This window comes from Saccostrea cucullata, unplaced genomic scaffold (genome assembly GCF_032062105.1).
Source record: "Saccostrea cucullata isolate Sc308-1 unplaced genomic scaffold, CSIRO_AGI_Scuc_v1 ctg1077, whole genome shotgun sequence".
Lineage (NCBI taxonomy): Eukaryota > Metazoa > Mollusca > Bivalvia > Ostreida > Ostreidae > Saccostrea > Saccostrea cuccullata.
In genome coordinates, this window is record NW_026924714.1 from 33,912 (window position 1) to 61,334 (window position 27,423).

Consider the following 27,423-nt stretch of genomic DNA (forward strand, 5'->3'; position numbering starts at 1 on the left):
TGCATTTCACACCCTAGAAGATTTAAACATTTTTATTTAAACATAGTTCAATCCAAAGGAGTCTAGAAGACAAAAATAAAACTGTCTAGCAAAGTTGCTCCATATGGAAGAACCCTACAAATCATTTTCAAATGCTGCATATATGGGACCTCATTTGCTCTGAGTAAGTAAATCGAGATTTAAATGTACTCCATTCTCAATATCTAAAGCTCAAAGATATGTGCAATGCAAATTTGCATTCAAAACAATTAGCCATGCTTTAGAGGCAATGTCGTACCTAGAATATGTATTAAGGAAATGATCAAGTAAAAGATCTCAGAGCAGTTTGGTTAAAAAATAGAACCTCTAACAATAGTGTACACAGCATAGATAAATTATACTTCTTGTATCTAGAAGCTGGATTTAAAAAAGGAAAACAGTCAAGTTTGAAATGCCGATTGTTGAAATCCCTGTAAAATCAACATATTTGTAAATAGTCTACCTCGGTGTAAAAATTGATCGTATATGGAACATACACTTGAGTATCGAAAAAGTTGGTAAATGTAGGTGACAGCGGAATATTACTAAAACTGAAAAATTCTGATTATCAGAGATCTCAAAGTGTCCTAGAAATGTATCAAAACAAAAATCAAATTGAATACCTACAAAATTTAAAAAGTAGGTGACTGTGATCCACTTTAGGGCAAAAAGGAATCAACTGAAAAGACTTGATGATCCTAGTCTTTAACGTTTTACAAAATTATTATGGAAATAAAAACACAATGCATTTGTGTATTCTTATATATTTTTATTGTGATAAATGTATTTTGACAAACGTTTATACAATGAACTATAAATTAAAACATTTTCTTCAAACTCGCCTGTGATGTGCATTAAAGGTGCATGGACACAGATTTGAAGTTAATATTTTCTGTATAATATTACGGCTTACCCTGGTATATATTTTAATAGTATTTCACACAAAAATATATTAAAAATCTTATTTCATCTTAAAGTTATAAAAACTTCAAATTTTCAGACGGGTTTGATTGACACATCCTTGCACTTTCACAAATTTTAATTTTCTTCTTAATACTTATGAAAAGTTGCAATCTTGTGTATGAATGAAAAATATTAAAACTATAATCCAGAAAATTCAGAGTAGAAATGTTCGAAAGCAAAACATACACACAGTATATTGTCAGTCCGTCCAGTTGTGGTGAGCAGACTTTAACAATTGAACGTTCCCGGTGAATCGTAAACATCAACAATAACAGAGCTCGTGCCCTGTTTACAAAAACTGTGTACGTTTCACGGGTTTGATCAATTTGCTAAATTCTGTACACAACACTAAGCGCGGAATGACGGTACTTGTGAAGGGGTTTTGCTTTCAAACATTTCTACTCTGAATATAGTTATTTTTCTGGATTAAAGTTTAAGTATTTTTCATTAATACATTAATACACAACAAAATTGCAACTTTTCCTAAGTATTCAGAATAAAAGTAAAATTTGTGAGAGTGCAAGGATGTGTCAATCAAACACATCCAAAAATTTGAGGTTTCAATAACTTTAAGATGAAATAAAATTTTTAATATATTTATGTCGCCCCGAACGAAGTCGGCCGACATATTGCGACTGTACGCATGTTCTTGTTGTGCAAGCTGTTTCTCGGAGATGGGTGGGACAATCTTCCTGAAACTTTCCTCAAAGGAGGATCACTGGTTGTAGTTGTGTTGTGTGGTCATTCAGTTTCCAAATGGCTACCGTTGCCATGGAAACCTGCAAAAAGCGACGAATTTTGTTCGCGAGTGTTCTCTCTGGTCCCTTTAACATTCTTCATGAAATTTTATTTATATAATGATTAGTACCTGTAATTGTGCTCATTGGATTTAAAAATTGCAAATTGTCAATAGTTGCCAAGGAAACAGGGGGAAAGTGAAAATTCTTTAACTTTGATTTTTAAATCAAAGTACTGAAAGTACTGATACGAGTTGATGGTTGTCCAAGCTCAGCTAATGGGTATTGTTTTAGTGATGAAAAAATGAAAGTCTTGTCCAGTTTGGGGCGACAAACGCTATTGCTTGCAATAGCAGGCTTTCTATTTTGTGTGAAATGTTATTAAAATATATAAAGTCGTGATATTATACAGAAAATATTAACTTCAAATCTGTGTCCATGCACCTTTAAAACATGGTTTGCTAGCTATCAAATTCATAGACGTCTTTATTATTAAAATATTATAAAAGTAAGCTTGGAGAACAATATCCTTTTCTTTTATCCAAAACTAATCTGAATATTCCATAAACACTTTTCCAGTAACACTCTATATGGCTTCTGCAGAGATCTTAAATGAATATCACGTCATTGGAGACCAAAGAAGACATATAGCATAGTTTGAGTTATTACAATACAAAAGTATTTTACGTCATTTATATGTAGGTTCTTAAATTACACACATTTTGTTTAACAATAATTATTTTTAATTCATGTACATACATGTTATTCTAAAGAATGAAAGTGTAACTTTGGTCAACTAACTATACCAAAGTTTAGCATTTAAACTGCAAAAACAACATCAATAGACAGAAAATTTACTGTAAAAACTGTTAAAAAATTATCGAACAGTTTCAAAACGTCAATAACGTCACAGTAAGTTTCAATGTTAAGAAGAGTATATTTCAGTGCTATCACACTTTAGAAGTAACCACTATTTATGAAATTCACTAATTCTTTAATGTAGCACCATTGTTCGCATTTGCAAATATAAACAATCTAATTAAAATAAGAAGTTCGATATCCACATATCCTGATCAAACAATGTTTAAGAAGTGGTAACGGATTTTTAACATCGAAGTAAATGTTTATTAGTCTGCTAACTTGACAACAAATGCTAACTATAAATAAATGAATAGTGTCATAAATCCACCATAGGTACGTCGCTGGATTCAAGTCATCAAGGTATTGTAACGTTTAAGGGGGCCGACTATATTTTTATTGTGTGAAAACTACAATAGTGAAACTCTTCATTTTTATACCATATATAACTTACATTAACTTCAGTGTACATGCAAAGTTTGGGGGAAATCTACCGTCCAGGTATTTTTGAGGGACCGTCTCAAAATACAGGTATATGTACTATAGGATTATATAGGAAAATGCCAATTTTTAGCACTTTAAAGCAAATTATACAAATACTACAAAAGACTTTTTGTTCAAACAATAATATTTGATGAGTAATATTATATTATACAATATATGTAAGAAACACAAAATTCTACCGTCTTGTTACCAGAGGGGGCATCTCCAAATGCAAAAAATTAGCAAATTTTACTATTTTTATAGAGTATTACAAAATATGACGTACAGAATGGATTCACATGAAAACATGACAAAAATATTGGTGATATTCTCAAATTTCTATGTCTTAAATTTCAAGAGCGTATGTTTATTACTTTTTCCTTAATAATATTTTTATTACACCTTTCTTTAAAAGCTACAGATTATCATAGCGTCAAAAACACTCTGCAACGACGTCAACCTACCTATGAATTGGAAAATCGGTTAAAAATTATTTATATCAAAATGTAATTACATTTTTATACCTATAATTTCTTAATTTTGTTTCATTTTAATAATTAAGCAAAAAAAGTTGCATTAAAACAGTATATACGCTTCATTTTACTATGATGCGCGAAATATTGCGCAATGGAAACAATAGTCGGCCCCCTTAAGTCGGCATTTCACGGCTGTACCTCTTAGTCAGTATTGACGTTGGCGCCTTTGCCCTTCCTGCCTGACAAGAGCGATTTACCTGTGGAAAGTTTTTTTTTTTTAATTAAAAGATGCTTTGATTCTCATTTTTGATTCAACGGATTACTACACATCAAATTCAAACACATTTGCAGTTGGAAAATACACACATATAAAATATGAATACCATTTCATTTCCTTTTCTTCACATTGATTCCCTAAAGGGTCATGAAATATTCATTCAGTGTTACTGTTATAAAGAAAACTTTTGGCGTTTTATGGAGTTAATGTTTGAAAGAGTTACCTGAATGATTATTTCATTTTCCCTTCAACTTTCAGTACATATCTTTAATACTACCATGCTGTTTTGTTATAGATGCGTACTTGAGCACTTTAACTTTTGTATCCCATGCAGAGCTTTTTGATTAAAATCTAAATGTTAACTTCACAAACTTTCATTTTGGAAGAACATATCTGGGTACCCATAAACTACGATGGCGAAAAGAAAAAAATACAAAGAAATGAAAAGAAACAGAACGAAAACAAAGAGGATAGAACTGAAACTAAGTCTGAAAAACGGAAAAGGTGCGTAAAAAATTCTTTTTATTACTGTTACATCTGTCATAGTATCGATTTCATGGTTTAGTTAAAAGCATCAACATACATAATTCTGTACATTTAGTGCTTTTTTAAATTAACTATAACTAAATATACATCGGAAGCAAATTAAACTTTGCTTCAGAGGCGGAAGCAAATTAGGCTGCTTCCGAGACATCTGATATGTACATGTATATTAAATGCTTCCAAATGACCTATGAAATCGATATAATGATAAACTTAGCAATCTGTACCACTAAAATATTTTTTATACATCTTTTCCCGTTTTATCTCTTTGTTGTGTCTTCGAGTCATTTCATTTCCCTCTTTCACTTCGTAGCTTACAGGTACTCGAGCAAATTAATAAAAGAAGCATTTTACATGCAAAACAATAGAATTTGCCTAGATTTTTAAAGAGGAGTTGCAAGAGAAATGTACCTGCACCAAATACCTGTAATTATGACACTCGTTTACATTGTAGTATTCTTGAAACAAAATATTCTTAAATTTTCAAATAAGTGTTCAGTGTCATGAAGAATCTGCGTTATAATAAAATTATTTCATTTTTTATATGATGTACAAGCATGTGACTTTTGAATATTCAAAATGGTTGTACAGAATACTGTCAAACCATAGACATATATTATACTTGTTACTACATATGCTCCTGATCAAAGAAAGAAAATGAATAATTATCAAAATATACTTACATTTTATAGAAATCAGATACTTTTAAAAAGTACAGTGGCCGATTGTATAAAAATACTATAAACATTGAGCTACCTGGTTCTACCATTCGGTTCCCAGTTAGTTTGGTATCACTTAGGGGGCATACAAGTTCATTTTCCTGTTGGTTATAGTTTTTATTTTAGAAATGCATCACACAGCTTTCGGTTAGAATAAGATTTTAATTCCTTCAATATAAGTAAGGTAACTTGCAAGTAATTCTGCTCAGATCAAGCAGTGCTTAAAGAACAAAAATTATAAAAGTATTGTGCGATTAACCAGTGTAATTAAAAAAAAATCTACTACTGCTAATCTTTTTTATTTAGTATATTCGTGTTAGATCACTATATCATGCTTGTCATCAATTGTTTCTTATTGCTGCCTCTTATAAAATGAAGCTTTTCAAAATTCCTCTAATCTAAAATGAAATCCTTGTCCATGAGAGTGCATAGGATATTTTGTTTTTCTACTCTTTTAATGTTAGAGATGTTGGCGGACTACGCATGCAGGGTTTATTTTTCTGACTATATGAGTCACCTAAGACAACATTGTACCTGGTAAATCGCGGAGGGACATTTGTAATGTTGTCAAGCGTTTCTGCTGGGCAGCAACATACTTTCCCTTCGCTAAAAGAAAGTTGCCAAATCATTTGCAAGAAATTATGTGATGAATTTTTATGATTGTTTTACAGAAAATTCATTTTTCATGACAGAAGGGAATATTACATGTATTCTCAATGTTTGCAATAGAACTGACATGTCTTATGCCCTCTTAATCATGATTCGGGGGGGGGGGGTGTTATACAGTAGTTTGGTTTTTTTTTTTTTTTTGATTTACGAAAGCAAACTCCTATTTAACAGCATGTTATTGCAGAGAAAAAATATCTGCATCTCCTTACGAATAACAAAAATATAAATTTAATTCATTTACTTAATGAATACAATATTAATCATTGAAAAGCTGAAAGCGTCAAAAGCAAGCACACTTTAGAACTGTCTTAAATTTTTTTTGCAAAGATGACTGATAGAAAAATATACTTTTTTTACTGAAATTTGATTTTGTACCGTTTAATGCTTTCTTCTTGCTCCTTTTTTTCCAATGTATAACATTCCCTACTAGTGTTAAAAAATTATGTCATATTAATTTTTGTAAAAAATAACTGATACTATCCACAGATATCCATTATAAAAGTAACATTGTATGAATGACATATGAAACTGTCAAGAGTACTGCAATTTTAGGGGTGATTTTTATCCACAGTGAGTATCCATCCATCATTCAAAAATCTACCTTCCGTAAACACAGAGATATAAAATGACTGAATAAAATCATATGCTTTTCAGTATCTTAAAAATGGTTGGTATTGAGTAAGAAATAGGTCCTTGAGTCACTTTGTCCATGCTTCTCTTTATTAAAAGATTCTTTATAATTAGAGTGGAGCCTCATTTATCCGGACGCTTCAGTTCCAAGTCAATTTGTCCAGATATGTGAAGCGTCCAGATATCTGAATTACCAGTTAAACAAGACAAAATAACATTAAAAAATTCCGTTCCAATGAAAAATCGTCCGGATACTGAAGCGTCCGGATATCTGAGGGTCCACTGTACCTCTTTCAATGTTGTGACTAAAGAAAGTCCTAAGGGAGCTATTGTTTAATCAAAGTTGAATCCACAAAACACGTGGATCCTTCATTTTATCCTGCTGTTTTAAGGGTTTCTTTTTCAGTATATGTATGTATATGCAATCTGATTACAGATCTCTACAATGATGAGTGCGCTGATTGTATGTATGTTTGTATCATGACTAACCATCAAAATATAAAAATTTAAAAAAGAGTATTTTACATTGCTTAGGTATGATTTGCTGTTCTTGATTTTTTTTATCATATATTCGTATATAAAACTTTGACTTCCTCATGAGGTCCCATCCTATTGATGGGGGGTTATACATTGAACATATATAAATCTATAAAACCTGGCCAAGTTTCTATATCAATAAAACAAATTGTTACTTTGTTGCTCTTGTTGGAAAAAATTTTTAAGCTTTAAATTTGATATCTTATGGTGCCCCCTTTTTCGCTAAAGAAAACTGAATCAATACTACCTAAAGAAGCTTCCGTATGATTAGATTAATCATGCCTTTGATGGTTTTCATCACAAGAATTTCATTTTTTTTTTCATAATCTTCATTGACATAAGCATTTCATCGATATTTTCATCACAAAAATTTAAATTTTTTAAAGTACTCCTCCATAAAACTTTGATATTGCGGCCTGTCTTTTGGCTGGAGGTCATGATTTGAACCTCTGAATTAAGATTCCCATCTTCGCTAACTAAGGGTTTTGGGTCCACTGTACTTCACAAACAGCGTATGTGATTCTTGTGACAAGACCTTTCATTGAATACCAACAATTTTGACCCTTTGACCTTGACTTTGGAGTTTGACCTACTTTTAAAAAACTTTGACCATGGGGAGCACAGTGGACTGAAAACCCTTGGCTAGCGAAGATGTAGGACTCCTTGATGGTGCTCCTATATCAATATGACGACAACTCATAGCCTTGCTGTTCTTGGAAACAAGATTTTTAAACTTTTTTCCTGATATATTCCTATGTTAAACTTTGATCACTTAAGATTGTCCCACTCTTCCCCAAGGGCTCATCATTTTAACAAACTTGAATCTACACTATGTAAGTCTTAACTACTGTAAACCAACTTTTATTCGCGACGACTTTATTTCACGATTTACTGGGATTAAACTAGTTCATGACGATTAAATTTCGTTATTGTTAAATTAATGAATGAATTCAAAAGGTAAATGATTTCTGCATCATTTTCCCTCTAAAAGAAAAACATAACAGATACAAAAGAGAACTTGACCAAGTCTGGCTAGAACTAAGAGATATATTAAATACACTATATTTCTGGCCTTAACTATTTAAATTGTGATCACTTTTAAAATCTCATTTACAACTGTGACCAAGTGGAAAATTCTGAATAGTAAATAAATATCACTTATTTAAATTTCACATACTATATATAAAGTTGAAAATAAGCATCACAGAATAGAAACAGCCAAAAATTCCCTATTGTTGTTTCAGCATTTGTGAATAACACATGCACCTATGACTATGGAATTTTGCAGTTAATAATACATGGGGATAATTCTTATAGATTTCACAGATTTAACAAGACAATTTAAAACAATTGGAAACATGAAAGATCAAGATTCAGGAATGAAATCATCTTTAGTAAAATAGGTACTGAAGAACCATTAAAGTAACTGTTACCTGTTAATGTTGACCATCTACTTTGCTTAGATCTGTTAACTATAATGTTCATTTAAGAATTGTAATATTATTAAATATAAACATGTTTCATTTCTTGTGTTTAATAATTCACAATTCCCTATGTTTATAAATTTCTCAGTGGATTTAATTTCACAGTCACTGTATTCTCTTTATCATATATTTCAAATTTTGTAAATTGGCCTTAAAAACAAAGTTATGTTATATACCTCAAATAAAATAAACAGATCCAATAACATTAAACTCAGATTTTGAAATATTTAATATTTTTGTTATAAAATTGAATAAAAAAAATTCAAATTAAAGATTAATGGTATATTGTTTTTATTAACATTATTCCAATAGCTTAATTTTCATGGCAAAATCTTTGAACGTGAACAAAGTGAAATTAAAATATCTACATGTACAATGTTTCCACTTGTACAGTTTATCTGACAAACGTGTTTACATATTGAACCTGATAGACATATAAAATCTAACATCTTGAGTTTCTCTTTGCTAAAAACTACTAATATGAAACTAGGTGAGGGTGGTCTTGATCTTTTAAAAGTAAATCCTCTTGCATTGCTATGAAGCTCGTATCAAAATTTCAATTTGGTAGATTTTTTTAATCAATACATGAAAATTATGTCAACTACCTGTGAATTTTCAAGGTGATGTAAGTCAGGCTTATAATATTTTTCATAGATGGAAAATTGATCAATTTTAGCATAATGAAACGAAAATAAATAGATATTAATGCATCAAACTCCTCCAAAATACTAGTAGTCAACTTTTAAGTCAGCCCTCCATATTTAAAATGAGAGCTGTTCACAACTCTTAGGTTTTTTTACAGAAATGTCATGAATTGATAATATTAAAGTAATGTTCTTTTTATAACAAGAAAAGTCATTGAAATTTATTGCTTCAATATTTTTTTTACAGATAAATATTTCTATCTTTAATCAATGAAAGTTTATAAAAGAAACAGAGATTTAACAGTTTTAAAAACTCAGTTATTTTTCAATCTTAAAAAACCTCAGCATAACTATCTGTCAATGTTTGGGTAGTGCACTTCCCAAAAAGAAAATCTGACTGAAAAAATGCAAATAAAGCTGTTACTAAAATTAGGACCAGAAATCTTACTCTGAGGTTGGGTGATTCTCGAGGTGATCCAAACAAATGGGTCAATGACGGTCTTCCTCTGAGAGACGGTGGCCTCAAAAAGCTTTACTGTGGATTATAAAATGAGAACTACGTGTTAAGAAAAGTTGGAGAATGGTTGTTTCCTTTACGTTTCATCATCCTGCATCCATTCAAATATCCAGAAGTCTCTGTTGAGACTGAAGCTCTACTGGTTTTTACTTATATCAAAGGAAGAGAAAAGTAGCAGTCGGGAATACAAACTTTATAAATAATGATCCTTGATTAAATCTCTTTATGTTCTTAGTGTAGTCTACTTGTGTGCCAAGTTATACTGAAATCAGACCAAAACTGTAGGAAGAGAAGCATTTTGAAACAATTTCACAGAAATTTCTATTTTTAGTAACCACAGCAACACCTTTCATCGAAATCAAAAACCGATAAACAGAACTATGTATCTGAGTGTAGTCTACTTGTGTGCCAAGTTGTATTGAAATCAGACCAAAACTGTAGGAGGAGTAGCATTTTGAAATAATTTCACAGAAAATTGTATTTTTAGTAACCACGGCAACACAGTTCAATGAAATCAAAAACCAATAAAAAGAATTGTGTAACTTAGTGTAGTCTACATGTGTGCCAAGTTATATTGAAATCAGACCAAAACTGTAGGAGGAGTAGCATTTTGAAACAAGTTCCCAGAAATTTCTATTCTTAGAAACCACAGCAGCATCGTTCATCGAAATCAAAAACCGATAAACAGAACTATGTATCTCAGTGTAGTCTACTTGTGTGCCAAGTTATATTGAAATCAGACCAAAACTGTAGGAGTAGCATTTTGAAAAAAATTTTACAGACAGACGGACAGACAGCTAGACGGACAGACAGACGGATGGACCCAGATGCATTACTATCCCATAAGCTCTTCTAGTCTCTGACCAGTAGAGCTAAAAATTAATTTTAATGATATTGATTATATAGTCGAATAATTCTAAATCATCATTGAATTGAAAGCAATGACAACATACAAGGCCAAAATTGACAGAAATCATATTGAGAGAAATCAAACTGACTTGAAAAATAGCCTACATCCCAAGAGGGTTAGTTCCCTTAACAGAGGGTCAATAAACCTTAACAACAGCAGAGTAATAAATAAAATATGCTGAGTAACTAAGTACACATAGGGTAAAGTAAAACATGCTGAGTAGCTAAGTACACATAGGGTAATACATATTAGTAAAATATGCTGTGTAACTAAGTATACTATAAGAAGTGATCATTAAGCACGAAAAGGATATCAAATGGCAAAAATTTCAGATATTAACATGAACAACTTCTTTCACAAATCAAAAAAAAATTGGAAATAACAGTCATTGACCTGACTAAAAATTACTTTTATTTCTATCATCAGTTCCTCATGTGTAGTCATTGATTTTTCCATTTACTATAGCTATGCATTACCTTAACAAGCAGGCCACCTCTTCAATGAGAATTTGTCAGTGTTGTTTGGTATACATAAATTAAAAGCCATCACGTTCTCTCTTGTGTCAATGCTATACATGTACATGTAGTTACTTTAAATAATAGGTTTTTTTAATTCTGTCTATTCCCTTTGTGCCCATGCTGTAGTTATTTTAATTATTATATATTTAGTTTTTTCCTACCTTTCAAATACCCTTTTCCCTAAGTGTCCATTCTGCAGTTACTTTAATTCCTATATTAAGTTCTTATTATACCTTTTTTCCTCATTGCACATACTGTAGTTACTTTCATTACTGAACTTTTATTCAACCCATTTCCCTTTGTGCTTATGCAGGGTTACTTTATTTACTATACATGTCCTAAGTTTTTATTCTACCTTTTTCTATTAGAGCCCAGGCTCTTGTTAATTTAATTACCAAGTTTTTTATTCTTTTTCCCTTTTGTGCTCATGCTCTATTTACTTTAATTTCTATACTGAGTTTTTATTCTACCTTTTATCCTCTGTACCCATGCTATAGTTACTTTCATAACTATACCAAGTTTTTATTCTATCTTTTTCTTTTTGTGCCCATGCTATAGTTACTTTCACTACTATAGTAAGATTTTATTCTATCTTTTTCCATTTTTGCCCAAGCTGTATTACTTTTATTGCTATACTAAGTTTTTTATTCTACCGTTTTCCATTTGTGCCCTTGCTATAGTTACTTTAATTACCTAGTTTTTATTCAACTTTTTTTTCTTTTTGTGACTATAATATAGTTACTTTACTTACTATACTAAGTATTTTATTCTACCCATTTCCCTTTGTACCCATGTTATTGTTAATTTAATTACTGGGTTGTTATTCTACCTTTTTCTCTTTGTGCCCATGCTATATTTACTTTAACTACTCGGTTGTTATTCTACCTTTTTCTCTTTGTGCCCATGCCTTAGTTACTTTCATTGCTAAACTAAGTTTTTATTCTACCGTTTTCTCTTTGTGCCCATGCTATTTTCTTTAATTATGTTCCCCAAACGAAGTTGGGGAACATATTGTTTTTACTCTGTTTCTTATTATTAAGGTCTTTCGTCTTCAGCGGAAGACCTTTCTGTTATTCTTAGGTTTCTTTTCCACAGTTTTTATTATTTTTTTTCTTACATATTTTATGCACGCGAGTTCTCGAAAACGGCTTGTTTGATTTTCATAAAACTTTCAGGACTGATAGAACATCAAAAAAACTAGACATATATTTTTTTGTTTTGATGACGTCACTTCCGGTTTGGAGATTTTTCGCGATTTTGTCACTTTTAGAGGGTCACTTTGTCCGGCAATGTTCTCAAAAACCATTGAAGATAGAAGTGTGAAATTTTCAGTGATGCTAGAGCAACCTTTGGAGAAGTGCCTTTTTTATTGTTATAGCCATTTTACTCATGTTCAAATTTTAGCGCCATTATGTCAGTGAATTACGTCATAAATATTTGGGTACACATAATATTCTTGAGTACTGCACGAGCACGGAGCAGTGACATTCGCCGGAAGGTATCGTTCTCTGGTCTGTACTTTTGTTCAATGCATCTCTGGAATTGGGAAAAAACTACTTATTCGGTAAGCCAATTATTCAAACACCAGCACACCCATATGTATTTGTATGCATTTCTTGTATTTTATTTATGAATCAATATTTTTTATACTCTGATAATGGTCTACATAGTCGAGCATATTGGATAATCTTTACTTCTTATGTAAAGCTACATTTATAGATTTATTATATTGAACACAATATTTTAAAACTATCTATAAGATTCATTGATAGGTCTGCATATCTGTTGTTTAGGATAGGTGTTAAATGCATTAGGCTTAAACTGTATATCGCAAGGGCAATAACTCTCATATCCGTTTGTAAACACCAATTTTGAAAGTTAGATATTTTTATGCATACTCAGTAATATATAGAACGTTAACTTATAATGTATTATTTTTAGTTATTATCTTTGATATTGATAGCATATATTCTGGAATATATTACTAGTCTGAATTGCCTTGGCACTGCCAATTTGCTAGTCCGAATTGTCTCTATGGTATTGCATTGTGTTACAAGAATTTTTTGTTTACAATTTTGTTTATTTACTTTAGAGTAAATCGTATGATGTCAGTCATATGATGAGGTATGATGGATTGTATGAGAACTATGACATATGATGAAACCTATGAGCGAATGTTCCTATGAATGAAGTTGAATAAAGACATACGCATTTACAATTTCTCAATCTCTCTCTGGGCATTGAACAGTACAACATTTACGAATAAGTATCAACAGCCATGTGTGATGCAGAAGAAAGTGATACAGAAGAGCAGCCAGGACAGAGGCACAGAGTGATGACCGAGAAAGGACTTTTTTACCAAGTGCAACAAAAGTTAAAGTTTAGAAGAAGCTGTGACCAGAAACGTCCAAAGTAAGTAATAACATAAAACTGTTACTGCTGGAAAATCCGAGCAAAGATACAGTTAAAAATGAGTATAAGAAGTGGATGCAGATATACGAGGATTTGATTGTGTCACATAAAGAATATCAAGATTTGATGTATTTAACACCAACTGAGAAAATCGAGGATGATAAGAATTTTCAGTCTAGGAATAGAAGATTCACAGCTTTGAAAGATTCTGTATAGGATTGGATCTTGTGACACACAACACCTGACAATTTATCAGCAAGCGCTTCCATTCCTATATAGACAAGTGTTCTTGTTTTGATTGTAAATAATCTATGTTCGTTTGAGTGAAACGAATTAGAACATAAAAGCCATCACGTTCTCTCTTTGTGTCAATGCTATACATGTACATGTAGTTACTTTAAATAACAAGTTTTTTTAATTCTATCTATTCCCTTTGTGCCCATGCTGTAGTTATTTTAATTATTATATATTTAGTTTTTTCCAACCTTTCAATACCCTTTTGCCTAAGTGTCCATTCTGCAGTTACTTTAATTCCTATATTAAGTTTTTATTATACCCTTTTCTCTAAGTGTCCATTCTGCAGTTACTTTAATTGCTATATTAAGTTTTTATTATACCTTTTTCCCTAAGTGTCCATTCTGCAGTTACTTTAATTCCTATACTAAGTTTTTACTATACCTTTTTAGCTCACCTGAGCCAAAGGCTCAAGTGAGCTTTTCTGATCAAAATTTGTCCATCGTCTGTCGTCGTTGTCGTTGTCGTAAACTTTTCACATTTTCATCTTCTTCTCAAAAACCACTGGGCCAATTTCAACCAAACTTGGCACAAAGTATCCTTGGGTGAAGGGGATTGAAGTTTGTGCAAATGAAGGGCCACACCCTTTTCCAAGGGGAGATAATCATGATTTAGAGAAAAGTTATTGGCATTTTTAAAAAATCTTCTCCTCAAGAACCACTGGGCCAGGAAAGATGAAACTCATGTGGAATCATCCTCAGGTAGTGTAGATTCAAGTTTGTTCAAGTCATGACCCCCGGGGGTAGGGCAGGGCCAAAATGGCCGATCAAAGTTTTACATAGGAATATATAGGAAAAATCTTTAAAAATCTTCTTCTCAAGAACCACTGGGCCAGGAAAGATGAAACTCATGTGGAATCATCCTCAGGTAGTGTAGATTCAAGTTTGTTCAAATCATGACCCCCGGGGGTAGGGCGGGGCCAAAATGGCCGATCAAAGTTTTACATAGGAATATATAGGAAAAATCTTTAAAAATCTTCTTCTCAAGAACCACTGGGCCAGGAAAAATGAAACTCATGTGGAATCATCCTCAGATAGTGTAGATTCAAGTTTGTTCAAGTCATGACCCCGGGGTAAGGGTGTGGCCAAAATGGCCGACCAAAGTTTTACATAGAAATATATAGGGAAACCTTTTTAGCTCACCTGAGCCGAAGGCTCAAGTGAGCTTTTCTGATCAAAATTTGTCTGTCGTCGTTGTCGTCGTCGTTGTCGTAAACTTTTTACATTTTCATCTTCTTCTCAAGAACCACAGGACCAATTTCAACCAAACTTGCTACAAAGTATCCTTGGGTAAAGGGGATTCAAGTTTGTTCAAATGAAGGGCCAAGCCCTTTTCCAAGGGGAGATAATTATGAATTAGAGAAAAATTAATGGCATTTTTAAGAAATCTTCTTCTCAAGAACCACTGTGCCAGGAAAGATGAAACTCATGTGGAATCATTCTCAGGTAGTGTAGATTCAAGTTTGTTCAAATCATGACCCCCGGGGTAGGGTGGGGCCAAAATGGCCGATCAAAGTTTTACATAGGAATATACAGGAAAAATCTTTAAAAATCTTCTTCTCAAGAACCACTGGGCCAGGAAAGGTGAAACTCATGTGGAATCATCTTCAGGTAGTGTAAATTCAAGTTTGTTCAAATCATGACCCCTGGGGGTAGGGTGGGGCCAAAATGGCCGATCAAAGTTTTACATAGGAATATATAGGAAAAATCTTCTTCTCAAGAACCATTGAGACAGGAAAGATGAAACTCTTGTGGAATCATCCCCAGGTAGTGTAGATTCAAGTTTGTTCAAATCATGACCCCCTGGGGTAGGGTGGGGCCAAATGGCCGATAAAAGTTTTAAATAGGAATATATAGGGAAACCTTTTAATATCTTCTTTTCAAGTACTTCAGAGCAATGCTTAGTGATATTTATAGGGAATCATCCTCAGGTATTGTAGATTCTAGTTTGTTCAAATCATGACCCCGTGGGGGGTTAAAATTCAAGCCCCCTCCCGCCCTCAGTAAACTTTCAGTTCTGATCTGATATGTGCTTTTTTCTAGCCAATTGCTCAGGTGAGCGATGTGGCCCCTGGGCCTCTTGTTCCCTAAGTGTCCATTCTGCAGTTACTTTAATTGCTATATTAAGTTTTTATTATACCTTTTTCCCTAAGTGTCCATTCTGCAGTTACTTTAATTGCTATATTAAGTTTTTATTATACCTTTTTCCCTAAGTGTCCATTCTGCAGTTACTTTAATTCCTATATTAAGTTTTTATTATACCCTTTTCCCTAAGTGTCCATTCTGCAGTTACTTTAATTCCTATATTAAAATTTTATTATACCTTTTTCCCTCAATGCACATACTGTATTTACTTCCATTACTGAACTTTTATTCAACCCATTTCCCTTTGTGCTTATGCAGGGTCATTTTATTTACTATACAACTTATAATTACCAAGTTTTTTATTCTTTTTCCCTTTTGTGCTCATGCTCTATTTACTTTAATTTCTATACCGAGTTTTTATTCTACCTTTTATCCTCTGTACCCATGCTATAGTTACTTTCATAACTATACCAAGTTTTTATTCTATCTTTTTCTTTTTGTGCCCATGCTATAGTTACTTTCATTACTATAGTAAGATTTCATTCTATCTTTTTTCATTTTTGCCCAAGCTGTATTACTTTTATTGCTATACTAAGTTTTTTATTCTACCGTTTTCCATTTGTGCCCTTGCTATACCGTAAATCTGGAAATTTTTGCTGTAGATAATTTTTTAGCAAATTTGCGAGTTCATTGCATTCGCAAAAATATTTTTCTTAAAAATAAATTACCAATAAGGAAATATAAACAAAGCAGTGGTCATTCGCAAAATTTTGAAACGTAAAAATTAATCAACAGCATTTTGACCCGAATTCGCAAAATAAAATCGTTGTAAAAATTTCCAGATTTACGGTAGTTACTTTAATTACTTAGTTTTTATTCAACCTTTTTTTCTTTTTGTGACTATGATATTGTTACTTTACTTACTAAACTAAGTTTTTTATTCTACCCATTTCCCTTTGTACCCATGTTATTGTTAATTTAATTACTGGGTTGTTATTCTACCTTTTTCTCTTTGTGCCCATGCTATATTTACTTTAACTACTCAGTTGTTATTCTACCTTTTTTTCTTTGTGCCCATGCCTTAGTTACTTTCATTGCTAAACTAAGTTTTTATTCTACCGTTTTCTCTTTGTGCCCATGCTATTTTCTTTAATTACTGAGTTGTTATTCCACCTTTTTCCATTTGTGCCCATGCTATATTTACTTTAACTACTCGGTTGTTATTCTACCTTTTTCTCTTTGTGCCCATGCTATAGTTAATCTAATTACTGAGTTTTTATTCTACCTTTTTCTTTTTAAGCCCTTGCTACATTTACGTTAATTACTGAGTTGTTATTCTACCTTTTTTCCCTGTGTGCCCATGCTATATTTATTTTAATTACTCAGTTGTTATTCTACATTTTCCCCTGTGTGCCCATGCTATATTTATTTCAATTAATAAGTTGTTATTCATCTTTTCCCCTGTGTGCCCATGCTATAACTACTTTAATTACTAAGTTGTTATTCTACCTTTTTCTCTTTGTGCCCATGCTGTGGCTTTTTCCTTGTCCACTTCTCTTCCCTCCTGAAGGTCAACTTTGTTCCCAATGACAGCTATGTGAACCTATAAAAAGGAACATTTCTTACCTTCAGTGTCACTTGTACTCCAGCAACTTAATTCTTATAAATCAAGGTGACTTTGAAGAGTTTCAACCTTTATCTCCAAAACATTTGGGATACAGTAATTTTTATTATGTGCAGTACTAGTTAATCCTCTCCAAGATACTGGTAAATATTAAACCACATACTACACATACGAGGGGCATTTCAAAAGTCCTGAGAACTGTTTAATAAAAAATTAACCGTTTTACGGAAATTATTGAGTTTGGTATCATTGGAAAGAGCAGAAAAATACACACATATTGTGACGTCACTTTATAATTTTTATGACGTAATAACTCCGATAATGACGTCAAACTTCCGCATACTTACAATACTGACCATAAAAATGACGTAACAAAAGACACAATTTCATCAATGTAAAATTTTAAAAACAACTTTTGCTCATTACTCGGGTGCAAGCTATCGGACATAAATGACAGTTGGTAGAATCTTTACATAGCCTACAATCTATCATATGGTGGTCTATTTCAGAGATCTTCTTGTTCTGAAATGGTTTAAGCGATTGTCAAACATCGCAAGTTTTTATCGAATCTTGCTCAAAATATTGCGTAAAACAGACCCAAAGGTGAGAATAAGGCAAAGTTGACAATCAAAGAAAAATAAACGATCATGTTACTTTATTTCATGGCATCAATTCGTCAGGTGTTTTAACCGTATTTGTGGGATCGATGAAGGCTCAAGAGAAGTCAAGCTTAGTGTGCCCCATATTTTCTTGTAAAATCCAAAATGGCGCGGGCGCAGTTGTAACCCCACCGTACCTCCACATATTCGCAAAAATTAATTCATGGCAATTAAATAAGATTCGACATGTTTGTGTAACTTACAAACCTTTTTTGGAGTCAAAAGTCAAAAGCAGTACTAAGTTTTGGGGGCGCCGAAGTTGAATTAATGAGAAAAAATACGTACAGAAACAAGTCAGGGGCAAGACTTTTGTACATTTTATTTGTAAACGGTAAGAGTACCGTCACTCAAAATATATTTGTTGAAAATTGCATTAATATACTTTAGTTTTATACAGAAAATGTTTTATTTCATACAATGGAGAAATATATAAAAGACCGAAAATCCAGTCGTATCATGTAACTTAAAATCTTGGATGAATGTCGATGATAGCATAACCGGACATAAACCGCTCTAGTAAACGAACAAAAGGATGAAATATAGTATTGTTGATAAACAGTACCATAGTCCTACTCAACTTCTTTGCAAATGAAAATTTTCCTTAGAATATATTTTCAAATAAGCCTTTGGGAGCACTTTTAAAATTGTGCCATGTGGATAAAAACGCGAGGTTTTAGTATGCTAAACATTCTATATTCTGACGTCATTTTCGGAGATATTACGTCATAAAAATTATAAAGTGACGTCATAATATTTGTATATTTTTCTTATCTTTCCAATGATACCAAATTCAATAATTTCCGAGAAACGGTTAATTTTTTATTAAACAGTTCTCAGGACTTTTGAAATGCCCCTCGTACAAGTACATATACTAACTATACTAACAAACTAACAGATATTATATTCACAAAGTAAACCTTTGTTGTTGATCAAAAATTAGAAACTACATGTAAATAGGGCAAACAGACAGTTACAAGATGTTCACAGAAAATGCTGTCTTACGTTTTTGATTTTATTTTCAGTGTTTTCAATAAGATTTTCGATAGAAGGAAAAATAGATGGAACAGCAGGAAACCAGTCTTGGCGAGGGGTCTGGGGGCCACCTTAGGCCCCCAGCGGGTCCAGGGCGGAGCCCTGGTAGGGGGCCCAGGGGGGCGAAGCCCTCCGGCAGAAAACGAAAATCAGCATTTTTTGACTCATTTTTTCTTACCTCTCAGGCCATTTAAAAGTACCATTTTTTCACATTCCTGTCACTATCAATTATCAAATTTTACCTAAAAAAAGCCAATTAGAAAACATTTTTTACCTTTTCACATATTTTTGACAGACTGGGTTTTTTTTGTTCTGAAAACTAAGTGTCTATACAAACATATAGGCAACTTACGTATGAAATTCTAGTGTAGACAATTGTCTGTGGTAGAATATTATACTGAAAATTCTACATATTTAGACCCTTTCTGGCTTTCACATAAATTGCTCAGGACTTTTATTCACAATTTAAAAAAAATTATTTAGTTAAAAATTTAAGGTATTTTTAAACACTTGATGATGTACAGTACCCCCCAGAAATTGAAATATTTTGCAATCTTAGATGTTTCATAAATTAATCTTTAAACTTCTTTACTTTGGTATTTTGTACAGATTGTCAGAACAAAATAATTAAGAAAATGGAATTTGATACAAAATACTAGTACATTAAACCTTCCCAAATGTGAAAATGATACTGTTCCTGTATTTCAAGAGATCTTACACGAATAAATGAGAATAAAATTTTACATTTTCAGTTTCAGGAAATTCTGTAAGAATTTCTATGTCTGAAACACGATAAAAATATCAAGACTTTTATTCGTAATTACTACGTCTTAGCTTAACATTTGAGATTTTCAGTTTGAGGAAATTCTGTAAGAATTAAACATTTTTTCGTAATTGTAAGGTCTTAAAATTAAATTGGCCTTGATAAAGATATTTGCTGTTGTTTCATTGGGGAACCCCTCACTTAATATTGAGGCTGCCAGTCTGTCGCACAATCAATTTTCAATCGAAAATTATAAAACACAAACAAATCTTTTTGGAAGGGACCATCCTTTATGCCTCTTAATGTATGTGATCTCAAACGCATGTGTTACAGCAGCAGCATGTTCTCCACAACTTCACTCAAATATTCGTTGTCCGCGACGCCATTATATGACACTATCGATCTAATCAAACTTTCTTGAAAAAAGAGCGCACTCAAGGGAAGCTACTCTAGATCATGGAAATAGTTGCGATAAATTCTATGGATTTCACGTATCAGCCCCGGCAAAATCTTAATGACGGAAATTTCACAGCCGGCAAAATTTCTCGTACAGGCGGCTAATTTTGCCGGTTGCCGGCTCTTATTGAAAACACTGATTTTGAGCAATGTTTATAATAATCTTAGCTTGACATTTGATATCTGTATTTTGTTGCTTTGGAAAAAAGGAGTAAAGCTTGAACTCTGTATGAACAGATCCATACTTCTCTCTTGTCTTTAAATCTGTCAATGTCTTTTTTGATTCTGTCTAGTTTCTGGAAGGATTCCATGTTTGTAACATCATAAAAGAGCACAAACCCCTTAAAAACAAGCAGAAAAATACATGTATTATGTTGAAGCTTGGATTTTTTTTTTTTTTAAATTAACAATTTCTGTTTGGAATTTTAAGAAAGATATGGCAACTTGTATTTTTAACAGAATTTATCTCATTAAGACTGATATGTACTTGATATATATTTTAGAAATATTTAAATCACATAAGTATAAGGCTAACTTGACCTTACTGCATACATGTTAACTCTACTGATTTAGGCGGGAGTCTACCGCTTTTTCACTCCATCTCCCGCCTACCGATTTAATTCAGAAATCTACCGCTTTTCTACAAAAGTTGCGTCTCAAGTATTTTTGGTTCGCTTGGGTATCCATTTTTGAAGCCACTCTCATAAAATCTCGTTAGATATCGCGTGATTTGACTCGGAAGCATACAAACGCTTTTTTAGTATCAATGTGTACATAAATTTCAAGCACAAATTTGACAACGACAACAGCACAAGATTACCACTGATTACATTGGTTACGATCAATTTAGTCAACATCACTGCCATGAAAAAGGAGATACAGCTTTTAAGAATTAGATGAAAACGTTTGACATCGTCTATAAAGGCACAGGAGCTCACAATGTTATCAATAAAGTCAATAGAAATCACTTGATTGATCAAGCCATATGGCACATCTCTACTTTCGTTTTCGATCATCGCGGGAAATCTGATTTATATAACGAAAGATAGGAACTTGTTTTAGATCTAGGTTAAACCATGTCATCATTTGTTTTGTTTAACAACTGAATGAACATTCAGAATTATTGCTTCTAGGCTATATCAGCAAAGACCACTCTTCAAAAGGCTAAGTTAAACAGCCAATCCAAGCAAAATGATGAGCATGAACAATCTTTGAATTTGTAAAATTCATGTCAAACTTAAGGTGTTTTTGTCTTCTTCTTTAAAGTGCTGTTGATATTTAAGATTAATTATTGTAGGTTTCATTTAAGGCTACATTCATGTATATTACATGAAATATATCGATAATCCAAGCGTAAAACAACGCGCGCGCAATGCTACCGCTTTTGAGGTCTGAATCTCCCTATTTTTCATCACAATAGGTTAACATGTATGCTTACTGCTAAGTAAAATTACTTACATCAGGAAATGAAAAGTAATGCCGAGGGAGTTCAGATTTATTTTCATCCTGGAAAAAGAAAAGAAGGCTAAATAAGTAAATTCCTATCATTAATAAACAAAAAAAGTTGTGTTTGATTTAATACTGACTGTTATTTTTAATACCTTGTAATTTGGTTTATTTTATTTTTTATTTTATTTTTGGAAACTTTTTATATTTTGAAGAAAATGTTATTGCTATTTATTTAATGGAAATTGAATTTTTGGTAAGGGTTTATCTGCTGATTTCCAGAAAATATAAAGCCTCTCTTGACTGCCAAACCATGAGAAGTATGCACAGGGGATTTATACAAAATTTTGATAGGTCATAAGTTGGTTGGCTTGAATGAATAACATCTGCATGAATAACATCTGCGTAGACAAATATAAACACAGCTAGGTAAAAAAAAAATAAGATAATTTAACTCACAATTCTCTACCCAGAATTGCTACTATGTTACCACATACACCTCTGTCAATGTCCTTTGAATAAGATTCTTGTAGATGTTAAAATATTGAAATTTTAAAATCAAAATTATTATTAGTTATTGCATTTGTCGGTAAAGAATGATAATATTTCAATTTTCAGATCTTATGGTTTTAAAGGAACTATTTGCAAAATAAAGATAAAAAAATCCTTAAAAGGAGTGATAGGTTAAAATTAAATTTTCTTTCTTTCATTTTAAAGATTAATATAATTAAAAACAATTTTTGTTACAAAATTTAACATGTATTTTCAAATTTTCTCCCATAACAAAAGATGACAGAGATGAACAAAGGAACATAGCAAGAAAGACAACTCTGGATAGATAATTATAGCTCACTGCTGTGTCTGACTACTTCATTTGATAAGATATAATTATTTTATACTTACCAATAAACCAGTATCATAAATAATGACTTTCTCTTTGACCCCTCTGTCTGTTTCAATCATAGCAGAATAAATATCCTCTATGGTTGGAAACATCTGCTACAGAATAAATTTAAAGCCTTACATTACCTGGGTAAATAAAATGAATACAAACGTTACTTACTAGCAAATGTTTATCAAATCAAAGTATGAAAATAACCCTTTATTTCTTTTAGATTACTACATGTACTTTCTTTGCTTGTTATAAAAATACATAAAGGAAAAAGAGAAGTTATTTTTATAACAGTTAAATAACATTATCCTGAAAACCACAAGAATTGTTGAGTGGTAATATATATATAACAAATTAAATTTTTGAGTCTCTTCATACCTCAAAAAACACAGAAAGAATACACCCTACGAATTCATTCATGGTTTTACAGTAGTTTCATTTCTAATTTAAATAGAAAAAGCTTCAAAATATCTCATTTAAGGGGTTATTCTCCTTTAGAAAATAGTGTCAACAGCAGTTGCCCATTTGAATTTTTTGACATTTTTTTTTTATAAATCCTAAAGAAATCAAATTTCTTAAAATCTTTTTGGGCAATACATATGATCTAATCTTGTCTGCAAATTGATGTCTTCTGCAACTCTTAAGAAAATACTTGAAAAAAATCAAGTTCATTAGGAGGTCATAAAACAAAATCTATTTGCGTATGATCTTACTTCATTGTACATGAAATTTGATAAATTAAGAAAGCATGAGTATTAATTTCTCAATATAATTTCATATATCAAAGAAAACACAGGATAAGACTTAGGGCCCATAAAACTTAGATGAGCTCACTTTTGTTCTCAGGCTAACTTTTTCCAGAAGAATTAATAGTAGAAAAGTGAGAATAAGATCAAAAGTAAGCTATTAAATCTAAGTATAAAGGCACCTGAGCCAAATTACTAATGAAACTGTCTTAACTAGTAAAATTTGAATTCACAGAAATATGTAGCTTCAGATCTGTAGCGTTATGGTTTTATTTAATTGTCTTTGACTATAACACTACAGATCCCATAATGCAAAAAAGGTGCAATTTACGGCGCGATATTTTTTGTGCACTTTTGGGGAGAATTTCTCCACTTTCCAGCATCAGTCAATTAACTACCTTTCACTCCCTAATTCTAGACACATTATTTAACGAAATCTGTATATTTTAAACATCTCCCAACCCTTTATAGTTGTCTCTACAAGTGTTAAACTCACTTGATTAAAATTATTTGTTAGAATGCTGAAAATTCACTTCAAGCGAGTTTATTGCCTGTATAGGCAACTATAAATGGTTGAGAGGTGGATAAAATATACTTAGAATTAGGGAGGGAAAGGTAGTTGATTAACCGATGCTAGAAAGTGGAGAAATTTTCCACAAAAGTGTGCAAAAAATATTGAGCCATAAATTGCACCTTTTTTGCATTACGGTATCTGTAGCATTATGGTCAAAGACAAATAAATAAAACCATAGCGCTACCGATCTGCAGCTAAGAAATATTATAATAGAAACCTATACCAGTTTGGTAAACAAAGATGGTGTGATAAATTTATTGCATGTAAAGCATTAACTAATTCTGTTTGCCATCATAATGCGCTATTGTACATAAACTTTAATGTGATTTTATCTTACTGTCCCGACCACATGGTTTCCATATATAAGTTGTTCTATGGCTGCTGTTTTTCCAACTCCCACATGACCACAGACCAACAGTTTACTGATTTTACCCATAGCTTTTTATGGTTGTTGACTCAATATCACATTGTCTTCTTTGATCAATCATGTAGCTGAAATGAGAGATAACTTTTAGGGAGATATTATTAAATCAAATTCAAAAATATATAAGAACAACTTAATTTCAACTGCTTGCACACACCATGCAAAAGCTTACTGATAAACAAGATACCAATGCCTTGGCAATATGCATAAATGTACCTGGTAATTAAGTTACTGGGTAATCTTTTAAAATTCAAACTTTTGTGATACAAAGTAAAAATGTTTCAACAGCCCAATATTTTTTTTTGAGTTGGAAATTGTTATCAAAACTTTATCCCATTTAAGAGTTTAACCAGAAGTCTCTGTCGAGACTGTAGCTCTACTGGTTTATACTTAAAACAGAGGAAGAGAAAAGTAGCAGCTGGGACTTGAAACTTTAAAACAGAAATTTCTAATTTTAGTAACCATGGCAACACCATTCATCAAAAATGAACACCCATGCAGAGAATTATGTATCTTAGTGTAGTCTACTTGTGTGCCAAGTTATATTGAAATCAGACCAAAACTGTAGGAGAAGTAGCATTTTGAAAGAATTTCACAGAAATTTCTATTTTTAGTATTCAAGGCAACATCGTTCATCAAAATCAAAAACCGATGCACAGACTTATGTATCTTAGTGTAGTTTACATGTGTGCCAAGTTATATTGAAATCAGACCAAAACTGTAGGAGGAGTAGAATTTTGAAAGAATTTCACAGAAATTTCTATTTTTAGTAACCATGGCAACACCGTTCATCGAAATCAAAAACCGATGCATAGAATTATGTATCTTAAAACAGAAATTTTTAATTTTAGTAACCATGGCAACACCATTCATTGAAAATAAACACCCATGCAGAGAATTATGTATCTTAGTGTAGTCTACTTGTGTGCCAAGTTATATTGAAATCGGACCAAAACTGTAGGAGGAGTAGCATTTTGAAAAATTGTTTACAGACAGACAGACAGCTAGACAGACAGACGGACGGACGACGGATGCATTACTATCACATAAGCTCCTCTGGTCTCTGACCAAAAAGTTTTCAATTTATAAAACAAAAGATGTGACTTTAAAAAAGGAAGCTTCTATTGTTTTTATGATTTTTTGCCTTATAAATGATATTAGTACATGTTCCTTGTAGGCCTTTAAGTATGGCTACCTATACAATTTCCATCATGATATGGTCATGTGCTTCAATGTGTATCACAAATTCACAATACATGTACCACAACTTCAACATGGCATATAATTAGTTATATTTACATATTTCTGATATATTTACTTCCAAAGTCATAGAAAATGAATATTTCAACACTCTTTCTCAAGATTGTTAATATGGGTGACTTCATAGTCTCAACAATGGATTTTCATAGTTTCCCTGTCTTTCCAATACTTTGAACAATAAAATTGTTCATCTATATAGGTACTATTTATTTAAAGCAAGAGCAGGAAAATTCACCAAGTCTTTCATTGTATCATGTCAGATTATGAAAATACCTAGCAATATGCTTTGTGATTTATGAGGCCTTGTGATCATGACATTATAATCAAAGTACTGTAATGTTGTATTGTTACATGGATATATTGTCTTGAAGTTGTATCAAACTCATTGCAGACCAACAAATTTTAATTATATACTTTTTATTAACTTTAACCTTCCCCATAACTGTATAGTGGGTGGGGCTATGACTTTTATATTCCACAGGTATATTCCTTGTGACAAGACATTCCTTGTGACATGACCTTTCCTAGGGTACCTTAAGATTTGACCTCCTGGCCTTGACCTTGGAGACTGAACCATTTTTACCATAATTTTTCGAACTTTAACATTGCTCATTACTTTTGAACAGTTGATGCTAGGACTCTCATACTTGACATGTGTATAAATTATGACAAGACTTTCCGATGGGTATAAATATTTTTGACCTTGACCTTAGAGTTTGACCCACTTTATAAAACAAGAGGCCCAAGGGCAACATCGCTCACCTGAGAAGTTTTGACCATGTGATTCTTAACCAGATTTCCCCCCTTGTAATACCTATAATGACCCCATCGTACCCCAAGGGTCTTAATTTGGACATTTCAAATTCCCTATTGTGGCCCCACCCAACCCCTTCGGCTCAGGTGAGATAAAAAACTTTAACTATGGAAATAACTTTTAAAGAGTTAGTACTAGGGTCTATGGGTTTCATATTTCACAAGTATATTTCTTGTGACAAGAACAATTTTGACCTTTTGACCTTGACCTTGGAGTTTGACTTGCATTTGGATAACTTCAACTCTGGCTTTAAGCTGCCATACAGGGGCATCAGTGTTTCACAAACACATCTTGTTTTTTTCTTTCTATCTAAAAGCATCCATGCAAAAGAAAGATAACATGATGCAAAAATTCCATATCCAAATTATACAAATTAGGCGATGGATCCATAAAAATTGTAAAATTCACAAGAAAGGTCTCATTTGCCCTAACCCCCCTCCCACCCACCCACCCCCTGCTCACGTAGTAAATAAGTATTCTGCTAAATTATAAACAAGATAAATAAATATTAAAAGTCTTTACTGCAGAACTTTAGCTCTCTGTTTGAGAAAACTCGAACAGATAAAGCAGAGAGCTACAGATCCAAGCCTTGTACAAACCTTAGATTTACGCTGCCGTTTTTCGCCGCTCACTTCGGGTATTATTTCTTGTATTTTATGCTATTCACCGCTTTTGAAATGTAGATATAAAAGTCCCACCCCATATTTCATTTTGTTTAAGAATAAGAGGTTATCAGCATTATAGGGGGAAAATGTCAGCAAATTTTGTCAAAAAAGTATAAATACTTACATGCTAGTAATAAATATCGCCTTAAAGCTACAAGAATCATTGTGTAATGCCAATTTATTTAAAGTTTAGACAAAAATTATTTCCCTGTTTTTCACTTTTTGTTCCTGAACTTGGCGATTATAACCGGAAATGGGCAAGTGCTCGCTAAACAAGTAAGTCTAATTCGGTAAG

At 32.3% G+C, this 27,423-nt stretch overlaps 1 protein-coding gene across 7 annotated transcripts; it reads right to left on the reverse strand.

The window, feature by feature from the left end:
* Nucleotides 1–766: 766 nt before the first annotated feature.
* Nucleotides 767–27,355, reverse strand: LOC134267096 (NF-kappa-B inhibitor-interacting Ras-like protein 1). Of its 7 annotated transcripts, XM_062749310.1 has the most exons (11): nucleotides 27,253–27,355; nucleotides 24,303–24,457; nucleotides 22,657–22,752; nucleotides 21,766–21,813; nucleotides 20,553–20,648; nucleotides 17,283–17,376; nucleotides 9,487–9,573; nucleotides 8,344–8,382; nucleotides 6,119–6,169; nucleotides 5,609–5,680; nucleotides 767–3,792 (listed from the first exon to the last, which is right to left on the reverse strand). In XM_062749310.1, the coding sequence occupies exons 2-11, from the start codon at nucleotides 24,399–24,401 to the stop codon at nucleotides 3,737–3,739; spliced, it is 738 nt and encodes a 245-aa protein (XP_062605294.1). In that variant the 5' UTR covers nucleotides 24,402–24,457; nucleotides 27,253–27,355; the 3' UTR covers nucleotides 767–3,736. The 7 variants fall into 7 exon arrangements, with proteins under 7 accessions (XP_062605294.1, XP_062605295.1, XP_062605296.1 ...); XM_062749311.1 differs by lacking the exon at nucleotides 6,119–6,169; XM_062749312.1 differs by lacking the exon at nucleotides 5,609–5,680 and having other exon boundaries at nucleotides 27,253–27,354.
* Nucleotides 27,356–27,423: the final 68 nt, after the last annotated feature.